This window comes from Gigantopelta aegis, chromosome 1 (genome assembly GCF_016097555.1).
Source record: "Gigantopelta aegis isolate Gae_Host chromosome 1, Gae_host_genome, whole genome shotgun sequence".
NCBI classification, from domain to species: Eukaryota; Metazoa; Mollusca; class Gastropoda; order Neomphalida; family Peltospiridae; genus Gigantopelta; species Gigantopelta aegis.
In genome coordinates, this window is record NC_054699.1 from 41241099 (window position 1) to 41268784 (window position 27686).

The 27686-nt window shown below is 40.4% G+C and overlaps 1 protein-coding gene across 1 annotated transcript; it reads right to left on the bottom strand.

The window, feature by feature from the left end:
* On the bottom strand, positions 1–27420 carry LOC121375072. Its single transcript, XM_041502302.1, has 8 exons — positions 27301–27420; positions 25151–25274; positions 18771–19070; positions 13802–14030; positions 8961–9097; positions 3931–4089; positions 3298–3423; positions 1–842 (listed from the first exon to the last, which is right to left on the bottom strand). Exons 2-8 carry the CDS (start codon positions 25272–25274, stop codon positions 1–3), a joined length of 1917 nt encoding a protein of 638 aa, XP_041358236.1. The 5' UTR covers positions 27301–27420.
* Between the last annotated feature and the right edge of the window lie 266 nt (positions 27421–27686).

Consider the following 27686-nt stretch of genomic DNA (forward strand, 5'->3'; position numbering starts at 1 on the left):
TCAGCAACTTTGTACTGGCACGATGACATCAGAACCAACAGATGCCAGGGATGTTGCGTATCCGCTATCTGCCGATAATTGTGTGTTCGTTCCTCTTTTGTTGTGGGGATACAGACGTCCTGGCTGACTGTCATGGTTACCATTGGCGTTATCCTCGACGACGCCATCACTGATATTTATTTCCTTTCCCCGAGAGCTAATGGTCGGATATTTTACATCGGCCGAGTTACTGCCATCTCTATCCACTGTGTCAGTTTGAGATGAAGTGCTGCTGTCATCAGAAAAACATATTGCTGGAGGTGTCCGTGATAATGAGGATGTGCGCTTTGCATCATGGGATATATTCTGTGGAACCCGTGAACCGACGCTTCCATATGGAACAAAAACATCATCGTCGTCGTTTAGTTTTATGTCGACAACAGCTGAAGAATACGCCCCACTTGAAAGCAATGGTCTTGTGGAACTCTGAGATTTTTGGGAGTTTGTCCGTTTTCTTTTGTATTCGTGCGGAACTGGCAGACTGGCCTTTATTTCGGCCCAGAAATTGTTAATCTTGCGTTTGTTTTTGCAATCTGTTCCTGGCCATCGGACAGTTTTCAGAATTTTTGGAAGATGTCTGAGAGTTTCGTCCTCATGGGAATGACGCTTTAACTGGTTTTTAGCGCTCTGCCAAAACTGCCGTGGAATGGGTTCTCGTTCGATGACAATTATGCTAAGCCCGTTGTACGTGGCAGCCACGTTAAAGAGAAACGAGAAAGCCCCATCGTCGAGCTCGGCTTGAGAAAAGATCACCATCGTGCAGAAACTTCGCTCTATGGCGTCCGCCTTGGGGCCAATCTCCTCTGAAAAATAGAAAAATTTAAAACACAATTACAAAACGCCCTAGAGGAACAGTGGTTACATGGGATACACGGAAAACCACAGATAGAGGGTTAAACTGTGTTTTGTTTAATGACATCACTAGATCATATTGTTTAACAACACCACTAGAACATATTGTTTAATGACACCACTAAAGCATGTTTAATGACACCACTAGAGCATATTTTTTAATGACACCACTAGAGTATATTGATTAATGACATCACTAGAGCATATTGATTAATGACACCACTAGAGCATATTGTTTAATGGCACCACTAGAGCATATTGTTTAATGGCACCATTACAGCATATTGTTTAATGACACCACTAGGGCATGTTTAATGACACCACTAGAGCATGTTTAATGACACCACTAGAGCATGTTGCTTAACGACACCACTAGAGCATACTATTTAACAACACCATTAGAGCATGTTGCTTAACGACACCGCTAGAGCATATTGTTTAACGACACCGCTAGAGCATATTGTTTAACAACTGCTAGAGCATATTCTTTAACGACACCACTAGAGCATGATTTTTTAACGACACCAGTAGAGCATGATTGATTAACGACACCACTAGAGTATATTTATATTTATTTATGTATATAGAGTGTCAACATTTTCGACATCTGACAAATGACGTCATGCTGCATCTGTATTCTTTTTCAGGATTCGGCTATTTCTTGTTCCAACCAGTGCTCCACAACTGGGGTAACAAAGGCCGTGGTACGTACTATCCTGTCTGTGGATTGGTGCATATAAAAGATCACTTGCTGCTAATTGAAAAGAGTAGCCCATGAAGTGGCAACAGTGGGTTTCCTCTCTCAATATCTGTGTGGTCCTTAACAATATGTCCGATGCTATATAACCGTAAATAAAATGTGTTGAGTGCGTCGTTAAATAAAACATTTACTTTCCTCTCTTTTTCGGGGTGGGACATAGCCCAGTGGTAAAGCAGTCGGTCTGGACTATTTCTCGTTCCAGCCAGTGCACCATGACTGGTATATCAAAGGCTGTGATATGTCCTATCCTGTCTGTGGGATGGTGCATATAAAAGATTCCTTGCTACTAATGGAAAAATTGTACCGGGTTTCTTCTCTAAGAGTATGTCAAAATTACCAAATATTTTACATCCAATTACCGCTGATTACTAAATCAATTGCTCTAGTGACAGTGTTCTCGATGCTCCATTTGCCGCCCTCCTTTCACATTCTCCGCCCTCCTTTATTTTTGTGCGCCCCTCTTTATTTTCCAGCACCTATCTCAGCTATTTCCAAATGCACACTTTTTCCACACAAAAAAACAATGATCAGTCTGCACACCGGACATCAAAGGAAACAAGCCGTGTTGTGTACGAAAAAGCAATTGACGACACATTTACGACAGTTACCGCAACGTAATTTAACAGTATTTTTAACAGCCTCTATTTTTTCCCATATCTGTATTCATTTGTATGTTTAATAGACACAATAAAAGTTATATATTTTATTTGAGCAATGATAACATTTTTATTTTTTACGGATTCGTCAATCTCCGATTGAAAAAAAACCCTCATTTATTTGGTGCCAAATTTGTCACGTGATCAGAACGGTCATTCTGTCTTTTGTTTCCACTACCCATCGTCTGATATTTTGTCCTCAGTTGCAGATATATTTCGTTGTAACTGATGATTTTTACTTTCTGTCATTCTGTTTATTCAGCAGTTCTTTATAAAATATTTTAATTTGGGGGAGATATGAACGCTTATAAAAACAACGGAAGTGGTAGTGTTTATCATTAAAATCATTTATCTTGAGTGCCAAATAATATATACACCGCCTTTACGAAAACGAAACTACGTTTTATCAGATGGCGATAATATTTTATCACAGCGATCGATTCATTCGATGAAGATGGAAATAACAAAAATTGTATCCGACATTAGGGGATCACTTTACAAACATTTTTATTTTTCGTATATCTTCAAATCTTTATTAAAAATAATATTAAAACTTTGATCGATTCAGCAAAACCGGAACTGCCCGTGAATGTCAGACCGATATCATCTTCGACGATTCAATTAAAAGACGAGTCTGCTTGTATTTCGTATTTATAAACCTTTTTGTAGGCAAAATAAGGAGTATGTCTTTTCACAAAGTCTACCAACACACAACAATATGGTAACCAAACGACCACCCCCCCCCCCCCCCTTCTTTTTTTTTTGCTTTTCGTTTATTGGGTTTTTTTTGGGGGGTTTTGGAAGGGTGTGGTGCCGAGAAGCCGCCCTCCTTTAATTTTCACCCAGCGAGAACACTGAGTGATGTTAAAACAAAAACAAACTGTACTCTTTTTCGGCGATGCAGCCATATATTTTCTATATAGTACTCAGCTATATAACTGGTTGAATTGTTAAAGTGGATTAACTGTAAAATAAGAAAGTAAAATTCACGTTTGTTTGGTTTCTCCGTATACACACTGTACTGGAATTCCTTCAGCTTCGGTTCAATTTCCTCCTTCACAAACCGTTCATTTTCTTCACTACACAGAATGGTGGCGTCATGCTCCAACTGACAATCTGAAACAGGTAAATGACAGCATGTTTCTAATCTGATAACTCAGAGAAATACCACAGTATTATAAAGACAAAGAAAGGCTGGAGCCAGATAAAACTAAAAATTGAATCCCCATGGTGGACCTATTCTGTGATTGGGTGTCCCATTCTGTGATTGGGTTGTCCCATTCTCTGATTGGGTGGTCCCATTCTCCCATTCTCCGACTGGGTGGTCCCATTCTCTGTTTGGGTGCACCTATTCTCTGAATGTTTCTCCCCCCTGTCCCAAAAAGTGCCCCTCAACTGGTATATCAAGTGCCATGGTATCTGCTGTCCTGTCTGTGGGAAAATGTATATAAAAGATTGCCTGCTGTTAACGAAAAAAAATGTAGCAGGTTTCCTTTGGCCAGGTGTGACAATGTTCTCTAATGATGTGGACAACAAAACAAACTTTAACTTTAGGTATAGGCCGGCCCATATATACTTGCCTCGTTTCGGTAACTGGTCATACCGTCGCCCATATATACTTACCTCGTTTCGGTAACTGGTCATACCGTCGCCTGTAGTGATAGACAATCTGTGGATAATGTAGGTAGCAGCCAGTTACCACAGCAACTAGAAATCCTACAAAAATTGCTACACAGATGCTGGCAATGATGATGATGTTCAAGTTCCAGGAAACCTCTTCATCTACAATTAAGAAAAAAAAATTGTGTTATAAGTGCTCACTATAATATTAAAAAACGTCAAGTGCAAATAACTGAGATGCACAGGTAAAATTAATTCTCAAACAAATTGTTTAATTTATTTTTTTTTTTTTTTTTTTTTTTTTTAAAATAATGCAACATAATAATAATAAATAATAATGTAGTAACTCTGTGGTGGTATTTTGTGCGTTGTTGACACAAGTATTATACAGGTAGTATGCTTATGTTTTGATGGGATTTTATGTACTCACTGTTTTTTATACAAAAAATACTTTAGAAATACATGAAACTACTAAAAACAATTTGATATTGTAAATAGAGGGACAAGAGAACAAGAAATGTATTCAATATTAAAGCCACATGCCCAAAACACACCAAAAACCCTTAATATATATTTTGTTGCATGCAAGTGGTTAACTTACAAAACATCACTTTCTTATTACAAATCCATTGGTTACTGACACATGTAGGTCAACATAATGTGATGATTAAATCAATTGATTACTGACACATGTAGGTCAACATAATGTGATGATTAAATCAATTGATTACTGACACATGTAGGTCAACATAATGTGATGATTAAATCAGTTGGTTACTGACACATGTAGGTCAACATAATGTGGTGACTAAATCAATTGGTTACTGACACATGTAGGTCAACATAATGTGGTGACTAAATCAATTGGTTACTAACACATGTAGGTCGACATAATGTGATGATTAGATCAGTTGGTCGACATAATGTGGTGATTAAATCAATTGGTTACTGACACATGTAGGTCGACATAATGTGGTGACTAAATCAATTGATTACTGACACATGTAGGTCGACATAATGTGATGATTAAATCAATTGATTACTGACACATGTAGGTCAACATAATGTGGTGACTAAATCAATTGGTTACTAACACATGTAGGTCGACATAATGTGATGATTAGATCAGTTGGTCGACATAATGTGGTGATTAAATCAATTGGTTACTGACACATGTAGGTCGACATAATGTGGTGACTAAATCAATTGATTACTGACACATGTAGGTCGACATAATGTGATGATTAAATCAATTGATTACTGACACATGTAGGTCAACATAATGTGGTGACTAAATCAATTGGTTACTAACACATGTAGGTCGACATAATGTGATGATTAGATCAGTTGGTCGACATAATGTGGTGATTAAATCAATTGGTTACTGACACATGTAGGTCGACATAATGTGGTGACTAAATCAATTGATTACTGACACATGTAGGTCGACATAATGTGATGATTAAATCAACTGATTACTGACACATGTAGGTCGACATAATGTGATGATTAAATCAATTGGTTACTGACACATATGGGTCGACATAATGTGATGATTAAATCAGTTGGTTACTGACACATGTAGGTCAACATAATGTGATGATTAAATCAGTTGGTTACTAACACATGTAGGTCGACATAATGTGATGATTAGATCAGTTGGTCGACATAATGTGATGATTAAATCAATTGGTTACTGACACATGTAGGTCGACATAATGTGGTGACTAAATCAATTGATTACTGACACATGTAGGTCGACATAATGTGATGATTAAATCAATTGATTACTGACACATGTAGGTCGACATAATGTGATGATTAAATCAATTGATTACTGACACATGTAGGTCGACATAATGTGATGATTAAATCAATTGATTACTGACACATGTAAGTCGACATAATGTGATGATTAAATCAATTGGTTACTGACACATATGGGTCGACATAATGTGATGATTAAATCAGTTGGTTACTGACACATGTAGGTCGACATAATGTGGTGACTAAATCAACTGATTACTGACACATGTAGGTCAACATAATGTGATGATTAAATCAGTTGGTTACTGACACATGTAGGTCGACATAATGTGGTGACTAAATCAATTGGTTACTGACACATGTAGGTCCACATAATGTGATGATTAAATCAATTGGTTACTGACACATGTAGGTCGACATAATGTGATGATTAAATCATTTGGTTACTGACACATGTAGGTCGACATAATGTGATGATTAAATCAATTGGTTACTGACACATGTAGGTCGACATAATGTGATGATTAAATCAGTTGGTTACTGACACATGTGGGTCGACATAATGTGGTGACTAAATCAATTGGTTACTGACACATGTGGGTCGACATAATGTGGTGACTAAATCAGTTGGTTACTGACACATGTGAGTCGACATAATGTGGTGATTAAATCAGTTGGTTACTGACACATGTGAGTCGACATAATGTGGTGACTAAATCAGTTGGTTACTGACACATGTAGGTCGACACAATGTGGTGATTAAATCAGTTGGTTACTGACACATGTAGGTCGACACAATGTGATGATTAAATCAGTTGATTACTAACACATATAGGTCAACACAATGTGATGATTAAATCAATTGGTTACTGACAATCTTACAGAGGAAACCTGCTACAATTTTTCATTAGTAGCAAGGAATCTTTTATATGCACAACCACACAGACAGGATATCACATACCACAGCCTTTTATATACCAGTCGTGGTGCACTGGCTGGAATGAGAAATAACCTAATGGGCCTACCGACAGGGTTCATCCCAAACCGACCACGCATCAAGCGAGCGCTTTACCGCGGGGCTACATCCCACCTCATCCTTGTATGGAAATGCATATATGGTAAAAGTACAGATCATATGCATTATATCGATAAACTCACATGTGATTCTGCACAAAATCACATTAATAGAAATATATACTCTTCAAAAGAAGAAACGCAAAACCACATTGTCGTAACATTTGGAGAATTGATTTAATTATTGAATGGTGAGTCCGATAATTACCAAATGTTGCAGGATTGTTCACAATTCACTCTAGTCCATTGTGAGTAAGTGATAGGACACACCTCCAAGGTCAAGGTCATCTGGAGTCAATACCGGGTGTGGCCTCCGCGTGTGTTGACAACTGCCTGGCACCGCCTGCCCATTGAAGCAACCAGAGTACGGATGACGTCCCGGGGGATGGTGGCCCACTCGGCCTGCAAGGCTGCTGCCAGCTCGGGCAGGGTCTGGGGCTGTGGTTGTCGCTGTCGGAGGCGTCGGTCCAACTCGTCCCATAGATGCTCAATTGGGTTCAAATCCGGTGATATCGATGGCCAAGGAAGGACATTAATGTTGTTGTTCTGTAGGAAAGCCGTTGTGAGACGTGCTGTGTGAGGCCTGGCGTTGTCATGTTGGAACACTGCGTTGGCGTTGGCCATAACTGGAACGATGTATGGCCAGAGGATCTGGTCAATGTAGCCCTGTGCATTCAGGTTGCCCTGCACGTGGACCAGGTCAGTTCTGCCAGTGTGTGAGATGGCTGCCCACACCATGACACTACCCCCGCCGAATCTGTCCACTTCCTGCACGCAGTTTGCCGCATAACGTTCACCATGACGCCTATACACGCGACATCTTCCATCATGACGTCGGAGCAGAAATCGGGACTCGTCACTGAACCACACCTGTCTCCATCGCAGTTGAGGCCATTGTCGATGAATCTGGCACCACTGCAGTCGGAGTCGACGGTGTTGTGGTGTTAAGATGACACCTCGAACTGGACGTCTGGCACGAATTCCTACCTCACGTAGGCGGTTCCGTACGGTCTGGTCGGATATCCTGCGCAAACCTGGTATTGCTGCGGCTGTGGAGGTGGCAGTAGTCAATCGTTCCCGAAGGTGGCGTACCCGGATGTAGCGGTCCTGCCCGGGGGTAGTGACCCGTGGTCGACCGGATCTAGGGAGGTCACGTGTTGATCCATATTGCTGGTAACGGTCCCACAGTCTGGAGATGGTGCTTGGGGACACATGGAATGCCCTGGCAACGGCCGTTCTGGATTCGCCTGCATCTAGTCGGCCGATGGCATTGTTTCTCTGCGGTTCACTGAGACGTGGCATGTCCTGGATTGTCAACTGTCGGCCAGATACAGAGGCCAGGCAAGCGAACACCCTGCACTTTTATACTGTCGGTGTTCATGTTGCACGTGCAGACAACGCACATGCAGTGGTGACATGGTTTGCACGTGGCTGCGTTTTTGCGAATATTCACATTTTGGAACTTTATTGTACAGTAGCTGCGTTTTATCGAATGTAACCGTGGGAATGTGTTTGGGACATGCAGTGACCTTATATTCACAAAGCATGAACCGGTAGGAAACATAAAATCGGAGTTATAACCCATTTGTACCCTTTTGCGTTACTTTTTTTGAAGAGTATATATATATATATATATATTTCTTAATCCCACTGCCCCCTTTCCGTTTACTCCTTTGAATTCTATCTCATTTCTTGCTGATCTGGCAACTTCTTTCGCTGTCCACCTCTACATACCAGTCCTTGTCTCTCCAACCGAAATCACATTAAAGGGACATTCCTGAGTTTACTGCAAGTTTTAAGATGTTATCGACTAACAGAGACTTTTTAACGATTGTAATCACATATCAAATATATTTTTCTGCATAATATATTAGTGGCTGTATATTAAACGTGTTTCTGATCGTTTTGATATTTGTACTAGGTTAAATTTCATTTTATTTCCTAAAATATATTTTTTCGTATGTACGAAATTATTTGAAGATAAAATCCAGTTTGGGCTTCTTACAAATATTAAGATAACCAGAAACACATTGAATATACAGACAATGATATTCTAAACAAGAAAATATATTTAATATGTAAGTTTAATTGTAGATTTATTTTATTAGTCGGAAACATCTTACAATGCAGCAAACTCAGGAATGTCCCTTTAATAGAAAGCAGGCCTTATGGTTAGTGTTTATAAAACTTACCTGGGGCACGCAGGACCACAGTGAAGCTTTCCCGCTCGTTGGAGCCAGAAACAAGATTACAGTGGAAGATGGTACTGTAGTCCGAGGTCCGCACTCCAGAAATCTCCAAAACCGACTCTTTGATAATACCATCACCACTGGAAACAAAAAACAAGATTACAGTGGCAGACGGTACTGTAGTCCGAGGTCCGCACTCTACAAATCTCCAGAACCGACTCCTTTATAATACCATCACCAGTGGAAACAAAAAACAAGCAAAGAAACATTTGCTTAACGACACCTCAACACATTTTAAACTACAATTATTTTGCGTCTAACATTATTTTGACACTTGGTTTGGAAAGGAAAGGTATGTTTGTTTAATGACACCTTGCTGGAATGGTGTCGATTATCAGCCTAGCAACATAAATAATAAACCCCTGGTATCGCAATACAGTTACACCCTTATTGGAGTCTAGAAACGTAAGTAATAAAACCCTGGTATCACAATACAGCTACAGTCTAGAAACATAAGTAATAAACCCCTGGTATCACAATACAGCTACAGTCTAGAAACATAAGTAATAAACCCCTGGTATCGCAATACAGCTACACCCTTATGGGAGTCTAGAAAAATAAGTAATAAACCCTGGTATCACAATACAGCTACACAGTCTAGAAACATAAGTAATAAACCCCTGGTATCGCAATACAGCTACACCCTTGTGGGAGTCTAGAAACATAAGTAATAAAACCCTGGTATCACAATACAGCTACAGTCTAGAAACATAAGTAATAAACCCCTGGTATCACAATACAGCTACACAGTCTAGAAACATAAGTAATAAACCCCTGGTATCGCAATACAGCTACACCCTTATTGGAGTCTAGAAACATAAGTAATAAAACCCTGGTATCGCAATACAGCTACAGTCTAGAAACATAAGTAATAAAACCCTGGTATCACAATACAGCTACAGTCTAGAAACATAAGTAATAAACCCCTGGTATCGCAATACAGCTACACCCTTGTGGGAGTCTAGAAACATAAGTAATAAACCCTGGTATCGCAATACAGCTACACAGTCTAGAAACATAAGTAATAAACCCCTGGTATCGCAATACAGCTACACCCTTATTGGAGCCTAGAAACATAAGTAATAAACCCCTGGTATCGCTATACAGCTACACAGTCTAAAAACATAAGTAATAAACCCCTGGTATCGCAATACAGCTACACCCTTGTGGGAGTCTAGAAACATAAGTAATAAACCCCTGGTATCACAATACAGCTACACCTTAGTGGGAGTCGAGAAACATAAGGCCGAAAAAATTTTTTACTTGTTTCCTATTATATGATGGAAAAATATAGGGTAGGTACATGTAGGTAGGAAAAACATTTTATTTTGGAAAATAATTTTATTTATGGATATTAAATAAAGGTGTTGACTACTGGTATCCAAAATAACCTCTGCATGTATAGAAATGCATTATGCAAACCAACAATACCATTCATCACAGTGTTTTCCCTAGAAATGAAGTAAGGCATGGTAAAGTGACGTTTTGGGGGCATATTTTATGTGCAGTTTTAAATATAAGGGCTTTTTTTTTCCATTATACAATTTTCAAAAGGACAAAAATCGTATGGCCATTTTATTTTCTATATCTATTTCATAACTTAATTAAAAAAAGGAAATATGTAGTACTATCCACATAGGTGTGTTTAAAGGCTTCTTTTTACATGGGCAACTTATAAATTTATAAAAGGCAAGGCATTTTGATTTTGAGGGCAACATGGTGCTAACCTATCTGTGGGAGAGTACATACAAAAGACCCCTTGCTGTTTAATAATAGGCAGTTTAATAATAGGCAGAAGGTTTACTCTCATACTAACACTTAACTTCTGTACTGGTCCAGGACAGACTTGGTTGAACCTTAATTGGATAGAAACCAGTAAATAAGTTATAACAATTTCTTTTAATAAAAACTGAAAGGAAGAGTTCTATATTTATCTGTCCAACAATAACATTAAAAAAAATGTTATGAATATTATCTTTCCTAGTGTATCTAAGAAATGGTAGACTTACCAATTTTATAATTTGCAATGTTAGTTTTATTCTCTATGCATCCAGTATTAAAGTAGACACTTGGTTTGAAGCAATCAATTGGTCCAATGAATAGCAATGCAGTACAAATGCTCAAATGAATGTTGAAAAGTAAAGTTTGTTTTATTTAACGACGCCACTAGAGCACATTGATTTTTATCTTTAATATCATCGGCTATTGGACGTCAAACACATGGTCATTCTGACACTGTTTGTAGAGGAAACCCGCGAAGTACCCAGTGATCACTTACAAAAAAGAATGAAACGCATCGAGATCTTACTGACATATTTAATCATTTGATTTGGCAGTAACGTCCATCAGTATCGGTAAACATTCCCTCCCCTAGTTTATTAGAAGGTCACAAAATTTCTACAAGGCCAGTTTTTGTCGCTGGAGTAAATCATTAAATATAATTATTATTATTATTATTATTATACGCTATGTTATATGCTAGATGTAGAGTAAATCGGAAAAGATCGCATATATTCGTGAAAACAATTTTCCGACTCGTCGCCCGATATCTCACGAAAGTTACCGAACTTCAATTTGAAGGGAAGTAACTCCATCAATCAATTGTTATATGCAAACATTTCGTGGCTAACGGGTCGCCAATAAAACTAAATTTGCGACAGTAAAACCACCGATATACGTCAGCAAATCGGAAAACACAGTAGAGTTATCCCCTAAATGACACCAAAGTAGTGCTTGTGATACTTTTGGAATGTTTTCGTGGAAATCGTTCTTATATTAAAAAAACATTTTTGGATATACAAAAAAAGTTTTATGGTCGGCAGGTTCAAATTAGGGTCAGTCGGGTAACCGGAAACAAACAATATTTTATGATACGCCTAAGTAATAAACCCCTGGTATCACAATACAGCTACATCCTTGTGGGAGTCTAGAAACATAAGTAATAAACCCCTGGTATCGCGATACAGCTACACCTTAGTGGGAGTCTAGAAACATAAGTAATAAAACCCTGGTATTGCAATACAGCTACACAGTCTAGAAACATAAGTAATAAACCCCTGGTATGGCAATACAGCTACACCCTAGTGGGAGTCTAGAAACATAAGTAATAAAACCCTGGTATTGCAATACAGCTACAGTCTAGAAACATAAGTAATAAAACCCTGGTATCGCAATACAGCTACAGTCTAGAAACATAAGTAATAAAACCCTGGTATCGCAATACAGCTACAGTCTAGAAACATAAGTAATAAACCCCTGGTATCACAATACAGCTACAGTCTAGAAACATAAGTAATAAACCCCTGGTATCACAATACAGCTACACCCTTGTGGGAGTCTAGAAACATAAGTAATAAAACCCTGGTATTGCAATACAGCTACACCCTTGTGGGAGTCTAGAAACATAAGTAATAAAACCCTGGTATTGCAATACAGCTACACAGTCTAGAAACATAAGTAATAAAACCCTGATATCGCAATACAGCTACAGTCTAGAAACATAAGTAATAAAACCCTGGTATCGCAATACAGCTACAGTCTAGAAACATAAGTAATAAAACCCTGGTATCGCAATACAGCTACAGTCTAGAAACATAAGTAATAAAACCCTGGTATCACAATACAGCTACACCCTAGTGGGAGTCTAGAAACATAAGTAATAAAACCCTGGTATTGCAATACAGCTACACAGTCTAGAAACATAAGTAATAAAACCCTGGTATCGCAATACAGCTACAGTCTAGAAACATAAGTAATAAAACCCTGGTATCGCAATACAACTACAGTCTAGAAACATAAGTAATAAAACCCTGGTATCACAATACAGCTAGTCTAGAAACATAAGTAATAAAACCCTGGTATCACAATACAGCTACACCCTTGTGGGAGTCTAGAAACATAAGTAATAAAACCCTGGTATTGCAATACAGCTACACAGTCTAGAAACATAAGTAATAAAACCCTGGTATCGCAATACAGCTACACAGTCTAGAAACAGCTAAGTAGAAACATAAGTAACCCTGGTATTGCAATACAGCTACAGTCTAGAAACATAAGTAATAAACCCCTGGTATCGCAATACAGCTACAGTCTAGAAACATAAGTAATAAAACCCTGGTATCGCAATACAGCTACACAGTCTAGAAACGTAAGTAATAAAACCCTGGTATCGCAATACAGCTACAGTCTAGAAACATAAGTAATAAAACCCTGGTATCGCAATACAGCTACAGTCTAGAAACATAAGTAATAAAACCCTGATATCGCAATACAGCTACACAGTCTAGAAACATAAGTAATAAAACCCTGATATCGCAATACAGCTACACAGTCTAGAAACATAAGTAATAAAACCCTGGTATCGCAATACAGCTACAGTCTAGAAACATAAGTAATAAAACCCTGGTATCGCAATACAGCTTCAGTCTAGAAACATAAGTAATAAAACCCTGGTATCACAATACAGCTACAGGGCTCAAACTTAAAGATGGTAATTGCTGTAATTGCTACATGAATTGCCGTCGGTCAGACGATATTGACCGATGGCAGTTTTTTCCCAATGGATAAAATTATTGCCGTCGGTTGAATGGACTGTGTCTTGATTTTTATATTTGTTGCCAAAGTCACTGGCTTAAATTTGCCATAGGTGGGTTCAAAATTGCCGTCGGTAAGCATTTTCTAACCTATTGCAAAAACATTTCAAAATTTCCAGTTAACAAATTGTTAAGTTCGAGTCCTGTAGCTACACGAAATCATTTCGTGATCGTTACACCTCTGAAATCTACCTCTGGCCGTGTGTGACGTGGAAGCGCCGATCACATGATTGGTGGTGTAGAAAGCGCTCTATTCCGTCTGCGTCTACGTACGACCACTCGGCTGACCGATCCTCACTGGCCGATGATTGACAACCGAAATATCCACGACAGGTCAGAGTCAGGTTCTTGTGTTCTCCAACTTTAATAATCGGAGACGGGCGATCAACCGCGACCACCTGGCCGTGCAGATCTTCACAATCTGGAGATAAAAAAAGAATTGAATGATTGATTAACCACAGAGTAAATGTATTATAATCACAGGACAGCATGTACCAATCCATGCATTGTGTACATGTACCAGCTATGGAGTACTGTTTGAAAAGGGAGATAACTCAACCAACCCTCTGTGGGCAACTGAACCCGCAACCCATCGCAGATCAGGGTGAAGTTCTACCACTGCCATTGGTTAAGATTTAGCAAGTTTTATTAGTATACATGTAGTAGTTAAGCCACCAAGGCTGGTAGGTATTGAGTTCGCATCCCAATGGGTAGGTGTAAGGCCACTACACTGATTTCTCTCTCACTAGCCACTAACCCACTGTCGTGGACACACAGTCCAGATAGTTGACGAGAGTGCCAGTGCATAATGATTATGTCCCCTTTTATGTAATGATTTCACTTTCTGCATGTTATGGGCGGAACCGGCCTCGGTGGCGTTGTGGTTAGGCCATCGGTCTACAGGCTGGTAGGTACTAGGTTCGGATCCCAGTCGAGGCATGGGATTTTTAATCCAGATACCGACTCCAAACCCTGAGTGAGTGCTCTGCAAGGCTCAGTGGGTAGGTGTAAACCACTTGCACCAACCAGTGATCCATAACTGGTTCAACAAAGGCCATGGTTTGTGCTATCCTGCCTGTGGGAAGCGCAAATAAAAGATTCCTTGCTGCCTGTTGTAAAAGAGTAGCCTATGTGGTGACAGCAGGTTTCCTGTAAAAAAAAGGTGTCAGAATAACCATATGTTTGACGTCCAATAGCCGATAAGAAGGTAAAAAACAGTGTCAGAATAACCATATGTTTGACGTCCAATAGCCGATGATAAGATAAAAAAATCAATGTGCTCTAGTGGCGTCGTTAAATAAAACAAACTTTACTTTACTTTTATGGGTGGAATGTAGCCCATTGGTAAAGTGCTCGCTTTATACGCCGTTGGTTTGGGATCAATCCCCATCGGTGGGCCCAATGAGATATTTTTTGTTCAAGTCTGGTATATCAAAGGCCATGGTATGTGCTATCCTATCTGTGGGATGATGCATATAAAAGATCCCTTGCTACTAATGGAAAAATGTAGCGGGTTTCCTCTCTAAGACTATACATATATACTCTTCAAAAAAAATAACGCAAAGCCAGATTTTCATTGTATGTTTCTAAATCGTTTAATACATGAAAGAAACATGGCAGAAACGTGCAATTTGACACAGATAAACAACATTGACAGAGGCTGTTGTAACAGCCATCCAGGTTCCCAAGGTCCCGTTTGACGTCACGTACAGTCAGTAACAAGTGTGACCCCCATGAGAGTCGAGTACTGCCTGGCACCTCCTGCCCATCAAAGCAATCAGATGACGGATGACATCCTGCGGAATTATAGCCCACTCGGCCTCCAAAGCGGCAGTCAGCTGTTGTAGTGTCTGAGGTTGGGGTTGTCGTCGTCGCAAACGTCTATCCAGTTCATCCCACAAATGCTTGATTGGGTTTAGATCTGGGGATTTGGAGGGCCATGGAAGAACATTGATGTTGTTGTTTGCTAGGAAGGCTGTGGTGATGCGTGCTGTGTGAGGACGGGCATTGTCCTGCGTGAAAACAGTGTTGCCGTTGGCCATGTTGGGGACGACGTACGGGCGCAAGATCTCGTCCACATAGCGCTGTGCTGTCAAGTTCCCCCTGATGTGCATCAAGTCTGTCCTGGCGTTGTAAGAGATGGCTGCCCACATCATCACACTTCCTCCACCAAATCTGTCCACTTCCTGTATGCAATTGCGTGCAAAACGTTCACCTCTTCGGCAGTAGACACATGCCCTTCCATCCTGTCTGCGGAGCATGAATCGCAATTCGTCGCTGAACCACATGTGTCTCCATCGTCTTTGACGCCATACCCTGTGTGCTTGACACCATTGTAGTCGAAGCTGTCGATGCTGCTAGGTTAAAATCACGCCTCTAACAGGACGTCTGGGTCGCAATCCTGCCTCTCGTAGACGGTTCCGGACAGTCTGGTCAGAGATCCTACGCAGTCCCGGTATTGCAGATTGAGTGGAGGTAGCCGTGGTCGTCCTTTGGCGTAGGTGGCGCAACCGGATGTAGCGATCCTGGGCAGGAGTGGTGACACGTGGTCTACCGGATCTGCGACGGTCACGTGTTGATCCATGCGCCTGGTAGCGGATCCATAATCTTGAAATGGTGCTAGGGTACACATTGAAAAGCCTCGCAACCTCTGATTGGGATTCGCCTGCTTCCAATTGTCCGACGGTGTTGTTCCTCTGTGCTTCATTCAGTCTTGGCATTGTGAAAGCTACGCTGACAGTTTTAAACTGAGTACAGCTAAGTCCTGAACCCTGCACTTTTATAGGGCTTCTTGTACCTCTTGCACGTGCACACCATGCCGACCGTTCAAATCGCTGAATTGACCGCAGGTGCGGTTTTGCGATTGTTAACTTTTTCACACCTGTCTTCAAGGTCATCAAATTCCGAACAACTTTGCTGGTGAAAATGCATTTGGTACGCTCCATTACACAACATACTTAGCGTTCGGAACACAAAGTTTCCATACATCCATATTTATTAGGAAAATTTAATTTTTGCGTTACTTTTTTTGAAGAGTATATATCAAAATTACCAAATGTTTAACATTCAATAGCCGATAATTAATAAATCAATGCACTCTAGTGATGTCATTAAACAAAACAAGTATCTTCTCCGCATGAAAGAGATGGCAGTTTTAATGGTGCACCTGTGATCATATGAACTTACGAATATACTCCACAGAATATCTTCTCCGGGTGATGGAGACGGCAGTTTTAATGGTGCACCTGTGATCATATGAACTTACGATTATACTCCACAGAATATCTTCTCCGCATGAAAGAGATGGCAGTTTTAATGGTGCACCTGTGATCATATGAACTTACGATTATACTCCACAGAATATCTTCTCCGCATGAAAGAGATGGCAGTTTTAATGGTGCACCTGTGATCATATGAACTTACGAATATACTCCACAGAATATCTTCTCCGCATGAAAGAGATGGCAGTTTTAATGGTGCACCTGTGATCATATGAACTTACGAATATACTCCACAGAATATCTTCTCCGCGTGAAAGAGATGGCAGTTTTAATGGTGCACCTGTGATCACATGAACTTACGAATATACTCCACAGAATATCTTCTCCGGGTGACGGAGACGGCAGTTTTAATGGTGCACCTGTGATCACATGAACTTACGAATATACTCCACAGAATATCTTCTCCGGGTGACGGAGACGGCAGTTTTAATGGTGCACCTGTGATCACATGAACTTACGAATATACTCCACAGAATATCTTCTCCAGGTGACGGAGACGGCAGTTTTAATGGTGCACCTGTGATCACATGAACTTACGAATATACTCCACAGAATATCTTCTCCGGGTGACGGAGACGGCAGTTTTAATGGTGCACCTGTGATCACATGAACTTACGAATATACTCCACAGAATATCTTCTCCGGGTGACGGAGACGGCAGTTTTAATGGTGCACCTGTGATCACATGAACTTACGAATATACTCCACAGAATATCTTCTCCGGGTGACGGAGACGGCAGTTTTAATGGTGCACCTGTGATCACATGAACTTACGAATATACTCCACAGAATATCTTCTCCGGGTGACGGAGACGGCAGTTTTAATGGTGCACCTGTGATCACATGAACTTACGAATATACTCCACAGAATATCTTCTCCGGGTGACGGAGACGGCAGTTTTAATGGTGCACCTGTGATCACATGAACTTACGAATATACTCCACAGAATATCTTCTCCGGGTGACGGAGACGGCAGTTTTAATGGTGCACCTGTGATCACATGAACTTACGAATATACTCCACAGAATATCTTCTCCGGGTGACGGAGACGGCAGTTTTAATGGTGCACCTGTGATCATATGAACTTACGATTATACTCCACAGAATATCTTCTCCGCATGAAAGAGATGGCAGTTTTAATGGTGCATCTGTGATCATATGAACTTACGATTATACTCCACAGAATATCTTCTCCGCATGAAAGAGATGGCAGTTTTAATGGTGCACCTGTGATCATATGAACTTACGATTATACTCCACAGAATATCTTCTCCGGGTGACGGAGACGGCAGTTTTAATGGTGCACCTGTGATCACATGAACTTACGAATATACTCCACAGAATATCTTCTCCGGGTGACGGAGACGGCAGTTTTAATGGTGCACCTGTGATCATATGAACTTACAAATATACTCCACAGAATATCTTCTCCGGGTGACGGAGACGGCAGTTTTAATGGTGCACCTGTGATCATATCAACTTACGATTATACTCCACAGAATATCTTCTCCAGGTGACGGAGACGGCAGTTTTAATGGTGCACCTGTGATCATATGAACTTACGAATATACTCCACAGAATATCTTCTCCGGGTGACGGAGACGGCAGTTTTAATGCTACACCTGTAATCGTATCAACTTACGAATATACTCCACAGAGTATCTTCTCTGGGTGACGGAGACGGCAGTTTTAATGCTACACCTGTAATCGTATCAACTTACGAATATACTTCACAGAATATCTTCTTCAGGTGACGGAGACGGCAGTTTTAATGCTACACCTGTAATCGTATCAACTTACGAATATACTCCACAGAGTATCTTCTCTGGGTGACGGAGATGGCAGTTTTAATGCTACACCTGCAATCATATCAACTTACCAATATACTCCACAGAAAATCTTCTCCGCGTGACGGACACGGCAGTTTTAATGCTGCACCTGTAATCCCCGGTGTCCCATCGTGTCGTGCTTCTCACCACGTACGCCTGGCCAGCGTCACAAGTCTCGCGGTTCGGGATGTCGGAACAGTCTAGACATGGCATGAACCATGGGAACTGCGACCACACGTGGGAGGTAACGTTCAACTTCTCCCAGGTGATCGACTCGAAGTCAGACGTGCAACACGTCAGCTTCAGAAACTGAGCTCCCTTTACATACACGTGTGCACTTTCATAGACATCTGAAAATAATGAATACATCAGTCAGTGTTCTCTTCACATACACGAGTAGACTCAGTCTGTGTTCTCTTCACATACACGTGTAGACATTCATAGACATCTGAAAATAATTAATACATCAGTCTGCATTCTCTTCACATACACGAGTAGACTCAGTCAGTGTTCTCTTCACATACATGTGTAGACTTTCATAGACATCTGAAAATAATGAATACATCAGTCTGCATTCTCTTCACATACACGAGTAGACTCAGCCTGTGTTCTCTTCACATACACGTGTAGACTTTCATAGACATCTGAAAATAATGACTATATCAGTCAGTGTTCTCTTCAAATACACGTGTAGACTTTCATAGATATCTGAAAACAATGAATATATCAGTCAGTGTTCTCTTCACATAAACGTGTAGACTTTCATAGACATCTGAAAATAATGAATATATCAGTCTGCATTCTCTTCACATACATGTGTAGACTCAGTCTGTGTTCTCTTCACATACACGTGTAGACTTTCATAGACATCTGAAAATAATGAATATATCAGTGTCACAGAAAAGATTAGTTTTATGTATTTTATGATGTTAGAGGGGGTTTATATAATAAATGCCCAATATTTTGTCATATCTGGTAGAGCATGAGCATACTGGGTAAATTGTGAAAACGTTGTCATAACTTTTTATGAGCAGTATATTGAGTTTCTTCAGTGGGAAATTAAGCTGCAGGTAAAAAGCATGCAGGCTGTGGGAAAGGTAAATGTCACCTGTCTGTTCATCAGGGCATTTGCCAAGAAGGTTTCCAGCAGGCAAGTTGACTGGGAAATGGTTCTTAGGAGGCATGTGGTTTAGTCTTTTGGACAGATAGTTTGACTATATTTTTCCCCAAGACTCAAATACAGGGCAATTTAGTTAATTGTAATTTGTTTGTGGTGATTATTAATAGGGTTGTTTATTTGTTTGTATTTAGATATACATGTAAGTGGTGTTGTATATTAGTGCATAATCATATGCTATAACTTAGGTAGTTTTACTCTGTTATAGGATACTTGGGTGTGTGTATAGTGTATGTTTTCGGTTGTGTAACTGACTGTATTAGAGGGTTAAGCGTAATTTGTGTTGTTGTGCGCCAGGAGTAAATATGGTACAAAACAAGGGGTTAAGGTTAATTTGGTTTATTGTGTTATAATAGTTTTTATAAGTGTCAGACGGGCTTGATAATGAGGTGGTAGTTTATTGCCATAATTATATTAAGTGAGCCTATTTGTAGACATTTTTGTTTCAGCTTTTGGGTTTGCGCATGAGCCAGAACCACGAGAACCTTTGGGTTTGAGCATGAGCCAGAACCATGAGAAGTATGTGAGCTACAAGAGCTATGATAGCTATGTGAGCTATAACTGGGTGTGAGAGATGACACAGATGTAACCAGCGGAACTGTAGGAGAACCATCTGCAAGAGATGTCTACAGACTAGCGTGGTGGCGGACTGTTAGGATGTCTGCAAGAGATGTCAACAGCCAACCATCCAAGATGTGCTAGTGTCTGGTCGTCTTCAAGATATTGATAGAATTCGCAATGACAGTGAATTTCAGATGAGTTTATACTGATGCAAACTGAACTGGTTTAAAATGATTATTTAACTAAGGCTCGAACATCGACTAGAAGCTAGTTGGCTCAGACTGGGTTACCATGGACACCAGAATAGTTTTTTTGGGGGTTTAATTTAAGGTTGGGGTAGTGATGTGTTTGGAGTGATATCGTCATTTTGTATATTCATATTTTGTATATAAATTTGTTGAAATGTTTTGTTGTCTGACTTGTTTCTTGGACAATATGTCTAACTGATAGTTAATCTCTCGTCCATCTGTGACAATCAGTCAGTGTTCTCTTCAAATACATGTGTAGACTTTCATAGACATCTGAAAATAATGAATATATCAGTCAGTGTTCTCTTCACATACACGAGTAGACTGTCAGTGTTCTCTTCACATACACAGACTGTCAGTGTTCTCTTCACATACACGTGTATACTTTCACAGACATCTAAAAATAATGAATATATCAGTCAGTGTTCTCTTCAAATACACGTATAGACTTTCATAGACATCTGAAAATAATGAATATATCAGTCAGTGTTCTCTTCACATACACAAGTAGACTTTCACAGACATCTAAAAATAATGAATATATCCGTGTTCTCTTCAAATACACGTGTAGACTTTCATAGACATCTGAAAATAATGAATATATCAGTCAGTGTTCTCTTCACATACACGTGTAGACTCGATCAGTGTTCTCTTCACATACATGTGTAGACTCAGTCTGTAGACTTTCACAGACATCTAACAATAATGAATATATCAGACAGTGTTTTCTTCAAATACACGTGTAGACTCAGTCTGTGTTCTCTTCACATACACGTGTAGACTTTCACAGACATCTGAAAATAATGAATATATCAGTCGGTGTTCTCTTCAAATACACGTGTAGACTTTCATAGATATCTGAAAATAATGAATATATCAGTCAGTGTTCTCTTCAAATACACGTGTAGACTTTCATAGACATCTGAAAATAATGAATAACTCAGTTGGTGAATATCAGTTCTGGGCCCGTGCTTATAAAACTTTTTAGTCCAGACTCAATCTCTACTGACGTCGCATGTGCAATTTGTATGGCGTTGTCATGACATTAAAGTCTCACTCTCTTAAGTCTCGGAAGGCTGGATTTAGCTCAGTTGGTTGAGTGCTTGTTTGAAATATTTGCATCGCATAATCGAACCACCTCGGTGGATCCATTGAACCGACTGGACTTTTTCTCATTCCAACCAGAGCACCACAACTGGTCAAAGGCCGTGGTATGTGCTTTCCTGTCTGTGAGGAAGTGCATATAAAAGATCCCTTGCTACATTAGGAAGCATTTAGCTGGTTTACTCTGATCACTACAAGTCAAAATTACCATATGTTTGACATTCAATAGCCAATGATTAATTAATCAATGTGCTCCAGTGGTGTCGTTAAACAAACACTGATGACCATGAGTCAGAATTACCAAAAGTTTAACATCCAATAGCTGATGATTAATTAATCAATTTGCTCTAGTGATGTCTAGACTTTAAATGTTTTTCGCTCCAGCCAGTGCACCATCAAAGGCCGTGGTACATGCTATACTGTCTATGGGATAGTGCATATAAAAGATCCATAGCTGCTGATCGAAAAGAGTAGCCCATGAAGTGGCGACAGCGGGTTTCCTCTCTCAATATCTGTATGGTCGTTAACCATATGTCTGACGCCATATAACCGTAAATAACATGTGTTGAGTGTGTCGTTAAATAAAGCATGTCCTTCCTTCCTTTTTAAATGTTTTAGAAGCACCGGTCCTGGAGCCTTATTCATAAAGTTCTCTTAACCAACATCACACGACCATCCTTGTAAGTGTTTTTCCATTGCACTGCGATATTGCGAACTTGCCTCTAAAATGGGGCAATATGTAGCCCAGTGGTAAAGAGCTCGCTTGATGCACGGTCAGTCTGGGATCTATCCCCATCAGTGGGACAACTGCAGTATTTCTGCCAGAAAGACCGGCGTCGTGGCAGGCCATCGGTCTACAGGCTGGTAGGTACTGGGTTCGGATCCCAGTCGAGGCATGGGATTTTTAATCGAGATACCGACTCCAAACCCTGAGTGAGTGCTCCGCAAGGCTCAATGGGTAGGTGTAAACCACTTGCACCGACCAGTGATCCATAACTGGTTCAACAAAGGCCATGGTTTGTGCTATCCTGCCTGTGGGAAGCGCAAATAAAAGATCCCTTGCTGCCTGTCGTAAAAAGAGTAGCCTATGTGGCGACAGCGGGTTTCCTCTAAAAACAGTGTCAGAATGACCATATGTTTGACGCCCAATAGCCGATGATAAGATAAAAAATCAATGTGCTCTAGCGGCGTCGTTAAATAAAACAAACTTTTTCTGCCAGAAAGAAATTTTTGGTTATTGCACTATGGAACTGAATGCAACCACAGTCAACAGGGGTTATGGGGGACCTCCCCTATAAAGGAAATGGGTTACATTTAGGGTTAGGGTTAAGAACATCATACAGTAATGATGAGGGTAATTAATTTTGTCAAAAGGATAACTTACAAAAATAAAATCTTCAAACAAATTTGGGTATGATGCCATACCCGTTTTACCTTCTGGTAGAAACCTTGCATTGGGCTATTTCTCGTTCCAGACAGTGCACCATGACTGGTCTATTAAAGGCTATGGTATGTGCTATATATATATGGTGTATATAAAAAGAAAGGAATCGATTCTAGCATCAAGCGACCACATTACCACTGGGCTACGTTCCAGCATCAAAAATAATAAATCTATCCCGACCTTTTTTTAAACGGGGGTCGAATCATGTTGCTCCAGTAAAAAACCCACAATTTAAATGAAAATTTGCTTTGAACACGGGGATTCGATCCTAGACCCCTCTAGGGTCTCTATGAGTCCATTGGACTCGAGTACTTGAGGGTCAAACTCGACCCGGACCTGAGTACCCGACACTTACACTAGATGATATTAAGGAATAAAGTAAAATAGAATTATGCATCTTAATTCCAGCACTGAACATGGATGCCAACCAATGCTATTGTATTGCATTTAAAAACCGGTTGATATGTTCAGTGTTGTGACGGATGACTGGCCAGTTTAAAAGAGAAACTAGCGTATGATCACAATATACCAGTAAACCAAAGAAAATAATAGGGCCTCCATGAGTGCAAAATATTGGACTCGAGTACTTCAGGGTCAAACTCGACTCGGACCCAACACTTACACTAGATGACGATGATATTAAGGATGAAAATAGAAACTAGCGCATGGGTATACAATTATTGTGTAACTTATATTGTTGATTATTTACTGCTGAAAGTATTGTCCTACATTGTCCATTGTATTATAGTTGATCACTGTATTCCACCTTTTACGGGTACTCGAGTCCTGTGAACAGACTCGAGTCTAGCAAGACTCGACCCGTACCCGAGTACTCGTGGAGGCCCTACACTCCTCCCCCCCCCCCCATATATTTTTACATATTTTGTGCATGTTGATAACATTGTGTCATGGGCTTGACAGCTCATCCCTGATTGGTTAATATTAGCAGATAATGGTAAAAGAAGTAAAGCCCTCACCTGATGCGCTGTCAGTCTAGGATCGATCCCCGTCCGTGGGCCAGTTGGGTTATTTACTTGTTCCACCCAGTGCACAACTGGTATATTATCAAAGGCTGTGATATGTGCTGTCCTGTCTGGGAAATTGCATATAACATATCCCTGTCTACTAAAGGAAAAAGGTGCCGGGTTTCCTTTCTAAGATAATATGTCAAAATCACCAAAGTTTGACATCCAACAGCCCTATGTACTCTAGTGGTGTCGTTAAACAAAACAAACTTTACTACATATTCACATGCAAAATCTTTGTAGAGTGGTTTCTAAATTGGTTCTGTTCGATTAGCAACAATATTTATCAAATTATTCAAATGTTATTAGTGTAAAGTTTCTTTTGGAAATCAGTATGGTTTTAGAGACGAAACCCATATGTTTTTCCATTAGTAGCAAAGGATGCACACACCACAGACAGGATAGCACATATCACAGCCTTTGATATATCAGTTGTGGTGCACTGGCTGACCGACAGAAAGAGAGATGGAGATACATGGGTCTCGCTACATGTCATAAGCAATGGCGGGCCCACCATCTCTTAAGACTAATTTCCAATACGCCCACCATCCATTAGCAGCGATGCCGCCATCCATTTAATTAGGTCGCCATCCAAAATCACAAGTCATGCCATCGTCTTGAACTACCAAAGTAATCCGGTTCATAGTCGTTTACAAGACATTTTCGAAGTACTTGTACCCTGCAAATCTTAGGTACCATCCCTTCCTATAAATGGAAGCAGCTCTACCGATTCCCTCCATCCCTTTCCTGAATATTGGAGAGACCACTGAGATGAAACCTATAGTCCCCACCAGTCGAACCGGCAGGGGACTGACTAATAACCCAAAGTATAGTGGGGTAAACTACAAATGATCTGAAAAGTCTGTCATACTTGGTGTTTCGTTAGCAGCGGGGCAGAAGTCGGAACACCGTCCGTCCACCAGCCAATCACCAAACACGTGACACAGGATGAGAAGAAATAATATGTCTCGTGATCCCATGCCGGTTCGCAGCATCTGAAAAACAAAAGGTTTGTTTTGTTTAACGACACCACTAGAACACATTGATTTATTAATCATCGGCTATTGGATGTCAAACATTTAGTAATATACTGGCACATACATGTCATCTTAGAGATGAAACTAGCTACATTTTTTTCATTAGTAGCAAGGGATCTTTTATATATACAATCCCACAGACAGGATAGCACATACCACAGCCTTTGATAAACTAGTCGTGGTGCACTGGCTGGAATGAGAAGTAGCCCAATGGGCCCACTGACGGGGATCGATCATAGATCGACCATGCATCAAGCAATATTACCACCATTCAGTCAGCATAATTGTGTGTGTGCTGGGGGGGGGGGGGGGGGGGGAGGTGTTACTATTTCTATATGTTCTGTGTGTCTAACAGACAGAACCACATACCAGTTGTTTTGCCATGTAATGTGTTGAACGAAGGAAAGAAAGAAATGTTTTATTTAACGATGCACTCAACACATTTTATTTTAGTTATATGGCGTCAGACATATGGTTAAGGACCACACAAATATTGAGATAGGAAATCCGCTGTCGCCACTTCATGGGCTACTCTTTTCAATTAGCAGCAAGGAATCTTTTATATGCACCATCCCACAGACAGTATAACACATACCACTGCCTTTGATATACCAATTGTGGTGCACTGGCTATAACGAGAAATAGCCCAATGGGCTCACCGACAGGGATTGATCCCAGACCGACCGCACATCAAGAAAACGCAGTACCACTGACCTACGTCCCACCTCTGTATTGAACGAGTTTATAGTGCGCAAGAATATTATATCACGAGACCACGTATAAACTTGTGCAATAAATAACATGGCAAAACAATTGGTATGTGGTTCTGTATTTATTACATACCACCTATATTATGATTAACCAAAGTTTAATTAAATAACACAACTTACTTTGTCAGAAAAGTTGGTTGAATTTTATGGAACTGATGGAACCCTGAGTGTCTTGGATAGGGACATGACGTCATTCCTGGCTGGGGACATGACATCATCCCTGGCTGGGGACATGACATCATCCCTGGCTGGGGACATGACATCATCTCTGCCTGGGGACATGACGTCATCCCTGGCTGGGGACATGACGTCATCCCTGGCTGGGGACATGACATCATCCCTGGCTGGGGACATGACGTCATCCCTGGCTGGGGACATGACGTCATCCCTGGCTGGGGACATGACATCATCTCTGCCTGGGGACATGACGTCATCCCTGGCTGGGGACATGACGTCATTCCTGCCAGGGGACATGACGTCATTCCTGGCTGGGGACATGATGTCACTCCTATCTAGGAACATGACGTCATTCCTGGCTGGGGGTTTAGTCCAATGCATCTGCCATCAAACTCAATTTGTCAAAAATTAAGTTTGCTTTGTTTATTAACTTTCAGCTTTTGGGTGTCAAACATTTCAAACATCGTCAGAGGAAACCTGCTACATTTGTTTTCATTTGTAGCAAGGGGTCTTTTATATGCACTACCTTATTGGCAGGACAGCACATGCCATAGCCTTTAGCATACCAGTTGCGGGGTTCTGGTTGGGACGGGGGAAAAACAATCAGACAATGGGTTTACCTAGTTGTGCAAATGTCAAGGTAGTTTATTATATTGAACTAAAGTCCACCGAGAGGGTTCGATCCGACGACCACCTCAGGCGAGCGCTCTACCAACTGAGCTAATCGCGCCCGATTTTGTCAAATTCAATTTCATGGCAGATATATCGACTACTATCATTCATTGCCGAAACTCGATTATTATTTTTATACCACCCGGTCTCCCACACCTATCCTGGAGGTTTTAAAACTAGATACGGTCCTGCCATCCATATTTGCCCCACTCCCCTACCCCACGTTTCCTACACCTGTGATCCGCTGTTGCCGTAGAAATTAGATGTCAAACATTTGGTCATTTAAACTAACTAACTATTAATTAAGGTCAGTTCAGGTAGTATACATGACACTGTTAATAAGAAAAAGCTAATAAATATATCACCTGTTGTCATCCGTTGTTTGAAACTAGTTATACCGTTTCGTTTAGGTGGGCGAACTTGTCATTAAAGTGAATTGTGACATACTTCCTGGTTGGTTCTCGGAAACGACCAATCAAAGCTTGTCATTTCTGGAAATTCCCTCCTTTACATTTCTCGGGAATCCTGTCAAAATAAGGCGGGAAAACTTGTGTCGACGAAACTCGGTGTAACATTTAAAGTTACACACCGTACGAAAAGTTTGCACAAATAAAAACCAGTGAACATGGTGTACAGAAGTTCGTGCTTTTCGATGTACATTTCAATCTATTGTCCGAACCAAATTGTTAACAACTACGAAAAAATACTCTGCTACCTTTAATTGCTGTTAGATTTCCTCCAAAGTTTGTCC